Source organism: Strigops habroptila (genome assembly GCF_004027225.2).
Source record: "Strigops habroptila isolate Jane chromosome 13 unlocalized genomic scaffold, bStrHab1.2.pri S16, whole genome shotgun sequence".
NCBI lineage: Eukaryota > Metazoa > Chordata > Aves > Psittaciformes > Psittacidae > Strigops > Strigops habroptila.
Window position 1 is genome coordinate 751633 of NW_022651054.1, and position 8512 is coordinate 760144.

Sequence of the window (8512 nt, forward strand, 5' to 3'; positions counted from 1 at the left end):
CGATGCCCTTATTGGCTCTACAGACCAAAGCTTGCTCTGGCTGCATTAAAACCCAATCCAGTTCTAAGCACAGCTTTCCCCTGAATCTCAGCTGCGGCGCTTGGCAGCTGCTGAGATCAGAAACCTGGTCATTTGCATTTGGTTTGTGATTTTCCATGGGGATTCTGTGTGTGCCCCCGCTCCCTCCCGGGGAGTTCGGTGCCCCTGCCCTGCCTGCCCTGCCCTGCCCTGCCCTGCCCTGCCCTGCCCTGCCCTGGGAGTGACATGTGGGTCACGGAAGCTCCTGGGATCCACTGGTTCAGGCCTGGGCAGCAGCCCTGGTTCCTCCTCGCTTGCAACTGGTGCGCTGAGACCGAAATTCCGGCTAAAAGAACTCTCTAAGTCTCGATGTGGAGTTTTAGCAATTGGGCATTCTTTATTGCAGCACTGCGTGCATGGGGCCACCCTGCACATCAGCTCTGTCGTGTGTTGTGGGGGGGACGAGGACCTGGTCCCTGCTCAGCCCCGAGGAGCAGCGGTGGCTTTGGCGTCCTCAGCAGCCTGCTCCTTCTCTGGCGAGGTGATGCTGCAGGGGGGCCGTGCAGACAGCCCTGCCCTCCTCAGCTGGGCTGCAGGGTCCCCTCGGCAGGGCCATGGCACGGGGGTCCCTGCTGCTGGGTGGCCCGTGGGGGTCATGGCCAGGGAGATGCTCAGGGGGATCGTGTTCTGTGTGGTCCCTGTCGTCGTCCCTGCCATGGTGCCTGCCCGGCAGGACACAGCAGGGCTGTGGCAGCTGCAGGCACAGAGGAGCGGGTGGGATAAGGACACGGGTGGCACAGGGACACGGGCTGTCAGGCGCGCGGGTGGCACAGGGCTGTCGCTAGAAGGCGGGGGAACGGGGCTACCGCTGCAACCGGGCCACGAGCCCCAGAGCGCGGCAGTTGCCGAGGTTCCGCCGCGCGGCTCCCGCAGCGCGTTCCGGGCCGGTGGCCGTTAGCGGAGAGCCGGAGAGAGATGGCGCTGCCGAGCCCGTGGCGCTGCCCCTGGCGCTGGCCGGCGGCGCTGCCCCTGGCGCTGGCAGTGATGCTGACCTGCCTGGCGCAGGGATCGCTGCTGGGAGCGGTGCTGGGCGCGGGGGGTGCCTGGTGTGCGGTGCGGTCCCGCCCGCCCGCCAGGCGCCCTCCGGCCCGGCGCTCTCCGGCGCGGTTCCTGCCCCCCCGGCGCCCTCCCCCACTGCTCCTGCCCCCCTACAGGCCCAGCCTCATCGCCCGGTTCCCGCCCCCTTGGCTCCAGGTCTACTACCGCCTGAGGGCCAAAAGGGCCGGTAACTGTGGTCTGGCCGCAGGCGCCGGCCTCAGTGTCAGCACCCTATCCCGCGGCAACTGCCTTGGGTGAGCGCGGGGGGAGGATGTGGGTGGGATAAGTGCAGGGGTGGCACAGGGACACGGGTGGGAAAAGGACACGCGTGGCACAGGGACACTGGTTGTCAGGGATGTAGGTGGCACAGGGACACAGGTGGCACAGGGGTATGGGTGGCACAGGGACGTTGGTTGTCAGGGGTGCAGGTGGCACAGGGATACGGGTTGGATAAGTGTATGGGTGGCACAGGGACACAGGTGGGATAATGACACGGGTGGCACAGAGACACTGGTTGTCAGGGATGCAGGTGGCACAGGGACATGGGTGGCACAGGGATACTGGTGGCACAGGGACACTGGTTGTCAGAGATGCAGGTGGCACAGGGACACGGGTGGCACAGGGATACTGGTGGCACAGGGACACTGGTTGTCAGGGATGCAGGCGGCACAGGGACACCGGTGGCAGAGGGATACGGGCGGCACAGGGACATTGGTTACCAGGGATGTAGATGGCAGAGGGACATAGTTGGGATACAGACACAGGTGACATAGAGACACTGGTTGTTGGGGATGCAGGTGGCACAGGGACATGGGTGGAATAAGGGCACGGGTGGCACAGCTCTGGCGGTGCTGGGCCCATAGTGCTGACTTCGTGGTGCTGCAGGGATCGGTGCTGGGCACAGGGGGGTCCTGGTGTGCGATACGGTCCCGCCAGCCTGCATGGCTCCTGTGCCCATGTCGCCCGCGCGGCAAAGCGGCCGCTAGCGGCGGCCCGGCCCCAGGCACCGCCCGTGCTGAGAGCACCCGTCCCGCCGCTACTGCCTCGAGTGAGCGCGGGGGGAGGCCGGGGTCGGACCCTCCTGCCACTAACGGCGACGCTGACCGCTGTGCCCCCGCAGAGCCCCGCTGCAGACCGTGCGCCGCCAGGACCCGCTGCCGCCGCACCGGAGCCCTGGAACGGTTTTCCCGACGGTACGCTGGGACAGTCAGATGCCCAGGGGCTCGCCATGGGCCACCACCCAGCCCCGCTCCACAGCCCGCAGCCCAGTGCGCAGCTCTTTTCCCCTCCCCACTCTGCCCTGGCCAGTCTGCTGGGGGGATCCATCCGGGCAAAGGGAAAGACAAAATCTCTTTGCTGTGCTGACACCTTTTCAGCTGGAGGCAGCAGCACGTGTGGGAGCCCTGTGTTCCCACTTTGACGTGGGTCTCCTCAGCAGCTGCTGGGCTGGAATAAAACATATATACTGGGCTGGGCTTGCAGATGTGACAGTGGGACGTAGTCATGCCTAATGGAGCTCTGCATCTGTGCAGGGAAAGGTTTTCTGCAGGATGGATCAGTAGGGAAGGGATTGCTCTGGCTGGGCCGGCAGCACCCTCCCTCCCCATCGCCTCGGCAATAAGGAGGCTGGAGGCCGCTTGTTCCCAGAGTGGATTCAGTTTGGGGTGCTCAGACTTTGCCCTCCGTGGTTGCTCTGGAGGGGAGTTGAGCAGTGTTGAAGCAAAAGAGGCTCTGGGCTCGGTAGCCAGCACCTGGGAGCTGGGATTTCCTCTGCAGTGAGCAGGAGAACAGGAGGCTGTGCTCCCCTGAACCACATTAGTTACTTCTGGTCTCTCTCTGCGTTCCAGGAGAAGTGGATGTGTATGAGGACGTCCCCACAGCGCATCGCAGGATCCTGCTTTGATGTGCCTCTTTGGAAGGGAAGGTAACGTACAGCTCATGCAGCGAGTGCCCGCTTGTCGATGCCAGCTGGGAAGAAAGCAGTCGCCTTCCCAGCCCTCGCAGTGCCCAAGTCCTGCTCTCCGCTGTGGCCGGGCCACTCCAGGCCCCTGAGGCATGGCTGCTGGGTCACCCAGCTGTGGGGAAGCCCTGTTGTTGTGTCCATCAGCATCCGTGCCAGCTTGCTGCACTGCGGTCCTGGTGGCGGCGCTGACGTGCACCATCCCTGCCCTGCTCCCAGGCCGGCTTAGAGCTTGAAGGGCTCAGATCGCTGCAGCGGTGACATTGCCGTGTGGCACTGGCGTGTCCTGGGTCCGGCTGGTTGCCGAAACGCTGAAAGGAGATGGCCCCCAATTTTTGCCATCTGCTCAAAAGCAGTTCATGGGAGCTCCACTAGGGCTGTAATGTAGTGCCCGCCTGGGCACCCAGGCCCTTGTTCTCCTCTCTGCTGGCTCAGAGAAGGACCTGAGCTTGTCCTGACTAAAAGCGACAGAGCTGCTGCCCTGCTGACAGGCTGGGTCCAAGCCAGGATGCTGCGAGGGGCAGCGGCTCCCACCCGGGATCCCGGCTGCTGCCCTGAGGCTGCCCGAGCCGGGCCCTGGCTAGGGGAGCGGAGCAGCTCCTCTGCCTGGAGCCACGGTCCGGCTGCTGCTGTGGCTCAAGGCTGTTGCCCTGAGCTCTGCTGTTTGGCAAAGAGGGCAAAGAAACACAGCAGGGATGCTTGTGGGAGTCCTTGGCGTGTTGGGTCTCGTCCTGCTCCCAGGGGATAGAGCCAAGCCTGGGGCTGACCCTAACTGGCTCTCTCCCACTTGCGCAGGCAATGGGAACTGCAGCATGGAAGGAATTTCATGCCAGGAACACCGAAGCGGGCTGTGCAGACCGAGGAAGGTGAGTGGAGGTGGGGCCCAGCTCTGTGCTGGGCTTGGAAGGGCCACTGGTGCGGGCCAGCAGCAGGACAGGAGGTAGCTCAGGGGAGCAAGTGGGATCAGCTTGAGGTGTCCTCTGGAAACTAGGAATGTGCTGGTCCTGAGGCAGTGGCGTTTGTGCTGGCCTCAGCGACTGCCCTAAAGGAATTTCCTGGTGCTAATTGAGGGGCGCTGACAGATGCCTGGGAGCTGGTCTGCAGGGGGGAACACCAGCCTCCAAGCCAGCATGGGTCCGGATGTCAGCCTTAGAGCAAGATCTGCTGTGGTACAAGTAGCACCCTGCTCAACTTCCAGGCTGAGCTCATTCCAGCGCTTCCTCAGCTAAAAGAGAGAGGAAATCCCGTGTGCCCATCGCTGAGAGGGTCCCGTGGCACAGTGCTAGATGTGGCCCACGTGTGGCAGTTTGTGTGGTTTGTGGTTCGGGTGGGCAGCGTGCAAGGACCGTCTGTGGAGGTGGGAAGGGGCCGCTGGCCCGTGGAGCCCCAGCAGGCTCCTGTGACAGCTTCCCCGCGGATCTCTCATGGGCAGCTGCTGCCCCAGGGCACCGCAGCCTTGTCCACGGCTTAAGGCCGTGTCCCTGGCTCTGCCCTCCAAGATGGTCATCCAGAGAGGAGTGAGAAGGGACAAGCCCCTGGGTACAGGACAAACGCCTCTGGTGGGAGCTGCTCCTGACTTGTCTCCTCCTGTAGCTGTCAAGAGGACTGAGCAGAAGAGGCAGGAGTCCCCAAGCCCACCACCATCACCGGGAAACGGAAGGCCACGCAAGAGGAGCATCTGCCTGCTGGTGCCTTGGAATAATGAACCCCTGGTGCTGGTACGTCGCTGTCTCGCAGCCTCTTTTGCCCTCCTCTGGGGATAGAATGTGCTCAGCGCAATTCCTGCAGGGCTGGGGGCAGGCTGACCTGCCTGCCTTGGGGCAGGAGGTCTCGTCCTTGGCTGAGCGGGAAGTGACGCTCTCCCCTGCCCCAGTGTGTGCTGGGCTGTGCGTGACCGTGCTGCCTGCTGCCGGAGCAGCGATTGGCCCGGGCAAGGCTGCCGTGCCCTCAGGGCCAAGGCGGGGGCCAAAACGAATGGGGACCGGAGCTGTGCGCTAGCTGGGGCAGAACCACGGGCTTCATGGGTCTGGCGCCAGCCTGCTTCCACACCTCCTTCAGAGCGGCTCTGCCGGCTTCCCTGAGAAAGAACTAAGCTACTGCTCTCTCTTGGCAGCCCCCTGCGCCTGACCCGGGTTACCCCATCACGCCGGAGATCATCGAGGAGGAGAGGAAGGCAGCACAAGAGCGCTTGCGTCGGCTCTTGGGGCATAAGTCTGGTAAGGGCAGACTGGGAACGCGAAGGGCACGGCAAGGAGGAGAAAGCAAGGGCCCGGGCTGGCAGGGCAGTGGGGTGTCTGCGTAGTGCAGGCTGAGGAAGCTCCTGGGCCAGTGCTGCCTGCTCCTTGGGTCTGAAGCTCTTTGAGACTTGTGAAGGCTCGGGCGGGAGACCTCGTGCCCCGGAGTCCCCTGCGTGATGGGCGAGGTTCCCCAGGGCCGGAGCTGTGAGATGTTCATGCTGGGAGGCTCTGCTCAGGGGTAGTCCTATAGAGCAAGTTGAGGGTCCCGATTTCTTGCTGCCTCCCAGCAGATGTGGTCCCCAGCACCAGTGGGGAAGATGCGTCCCTGGGCACAGCCATCGCCCAGGGCTCCTCTGGCACCAGCCATACAGAGGCAGCGTTTTCGACCATGCCATCACCCCACATTTCTGGGCTGGCTGCTTCCACCACCAACGGCCATATGCACATCAGCCAGCCCAGAAGCAGGAGCCCGCCCGTGTTAGGAGGTGAGTCGGGGCGCACAGGGCTTCTCCAGGGGTGAAGGGCAGGGCTAGGTTGAGGCAGCAGCTTTCCTGCCAGACCTGGCTGAGCTCCCCAGGCTTGGGCTGTGCAGAGCCTTGCCATGGGAAGGGAAGGTTCTCCCATCACTCCCTGCCCCACTTCCCAGCCCTGGGGGGTGGAGGGGAACCCCAAATGCCGCTCCTTGCCCCCTCTGGATCCTCTGCATTCATCAGCTCCTGCAGGTACTGCCAGCTGCCCAAAGCCAGGCTCTTCCTTCTTTGCTGACCGCGGCTCACCGAGTTGTGTTGTTTTCCAGGAACTCCTGCGCCCTTCTTTGGCCAGCGCCCCTCAGGCCTTGGAAGAGTCATCGCTTCCTCTGGCAGAGAGGGAGTTGGTGCTTCAGCCTTGAGGAGCTGACGGCTCGTGTTGTGCCCTTGGGCTGGGGGATGGCGGAAGGGCCAGGCTGTGCTGTCGGAGCCGGCTTGGGTGGTACCTGCTGAGCTCTGGGGATGAAAACCTTTCATTCCCCTTGGGATAGGGATTGTGGCAGCCCCTGTGCCAGCTCAGAGTGTGGCTGCAGACGCCTGATCAACTTTTGTGCTTCCAGGTTCGTCCACCCGCGCCTCGTGCACCCCGGCAGGAACCAGGACCCAGGGAACTTTCAAGCGGCAAAAGGCACGTGTGTGTGTGTCGGGTGGTGCCTAAATTGCAGAAAAAAACACAAATATTGCAATCTTCTTTAATGGAATCACACTTTATTTTTAGATTTGAGTGTTACAGCATCACCTTCCTTCTGAAATATGATGTACATGGATGTGACTAAACCTGTTCTCTTTGGTTTTTTGTTCGTCCCCCAGGAGGAGGACCGCTCCGACGCCAAGTGGCCGTTTGGACCTCCAGCAGCAAAACGTCGGCAGCTGTGACATCTATTGAAGATTTTAGTGTTCTATGTTTGCTCTTGACTTGTTCTAATATTCTTGTTCCACTGTTGATCTTTTGTTGTTACAATGTAGTTCTTTTGTTGTGACAATGTAGTTCTTTTGTTGTTCTAATATAGTTCTACTATTATTTTTACAAACATTTTAATGTGTTTTAGTATTTTTTAACTGCCAATATCCAATTCCCACCCCCCCCCCACCGCATCCCCCCATCCCCTCTTTTTATGCCCCCACATAAAATAAAGAGTCTGTGTTCACATCTGCCTTCCTCGTGTTTGATTCCTGAGCCAGGGCACAGAGTGCCGCTTTCCAGCACCCTCTGCTTCTGGGTACTTGCTTCCCCTGTCCAAACACAGCTGTGTGGTTGAACAACAGTTAGTGTTATTACAACTCTTTATTATTATTAGTTCACTAGTTTTCCTCCACTTTGCCTCTGCTTCGAGCAGTGGCAAATTCAGGGCAAGATTACACAAACATGCTGGAAAGGACAGCGGAGAGAGAGAACCTCTGCTCTGGGTCATCCCTACAGTAGTACTAAAAGCAGGGTACCTCCAGGGCTGTTTGGATTCTGCTCTGCCTATGGCCAAATAGCTGCTTCTTACGCAGAACCACCAAACTCTTTTGTCATGGAGGCTAATTTCCTGATCACAATTGTGCTATATGAAAACTGCTTTAGAGACAGTGCCTTGCTGGAAACCACTTAGTTCACATGTTTCATCCTGCTTCCCCATTCCTCATCTTGTGATGTGAGAAATGAAATGGAGCTTCTAAACCCAGCTGCTGGCGCTGGGTTAGTTTCATGAGACCAACCGGTAAGTGGGTACGACGCATTGCTGGGTGTTTCCACCAACCCTCCCATGGTTGCTAGGTGTCAAGAAGCTTAATTTCAGAGCTGAAGTTCAAGGAGAAGCAATGACCTATCTGATAAGCAAGCTGAGCTGGTGGAGTTCGGGAGCAGATGCACAGTTTGGCTTCCGAATGCAGGACCTGCTTTTTGAGAGCTGGAGACCTTCCGGTGGCTGTCAAATGGACACGCTGTGGTTTGTATTGAGTCCGTGTTTCCCGTGGGGAGTCTCCAGCCCAGCGCAGCCCAGCCCAGGGGCAGGCAGCAGGGAGCCCTTGGGGATGCTCTGGAGGCACCTCTGAGATCAGAGGACAGTGAACAGCCAGGGCCAGGTCGGCTGCCCCATCGTCAAGTGCCCCCTCTGACTGCAGATGCTCCCCATGGTGCTGCAGCACCTGGTTTGTGGAGGGTCAAGGACAGACCCTTGGCAACGTCAGCCAGAGGAGGCTTTACGCCCTCGAGCAGAGGTGGATGGGCTGAAGGAAACACCTACGGTGCTCTCCAAGCCCAGGGATGGCAGCAGCATTCTCTGTATGGCTGGCAGAGGACAGGCGGGGAAGCTGGGGGCAAGGGGCATGCAGGATAGATGCAGCAGGCACAGGCTGCATGTGCCAGAGCTCCTGCCCTTGCAATGCTCTTTCCTTTCAGTCACCTGCAGCTCCCTTGGAATCTGCCCCCAAAAGGCTCCCTTGAGCAGCCCCCCGAGGACCTCAGGGCTACAGCTGTGCCCACTGCATGGCAGCACTGGCCATGGGGAATGGGGAAACCATTGGGCTGGAGATGGAGCCCTGCCTCCCACTAGGAGAGCGTGAGCGTCCCTTGCAAAGCCCCTCTGAAACGGCAGCACAGCAGCAGCATCCTCCTCTGCCCCCAGCTCTGAGCAGCAAGACCTGAAGGAACATGAGGGCTGCACGTCTCAATACAACACATTTGTCCC

The 8512-nt window shown here is 60.6% G+C and overlaps 1 protein-coding gene across 1 annotated transcript; it reads left to right on the top strand.

The window, feature by feature from the left end:
* Positions 1-928: 928 nt before the first annotated feature.
* On the top strand, positions 929-6716 carry LOC115601897. The gene is made up of 9 exons (XM_030472414.2): positions 929-1370; positions 2237-2309; positions 2964-3040; positions 3872-3942; positions 4670-4794; positions 5190-5292; positions 5601-5798; positions 6401-6468; positions 6651-6716. The coding sequence occupies exons 1-9, from the start codon at positions 994-996 to the stop codon at positions 6714-6716; spliced, it is 1158 nt and encodes a 385-aa protein (XP_030328274.1). The 5' UTR covers positions 929-993.
* The last annotated feature ends 1796 nt before the right edge of the window (positions 6717-8512 follow it).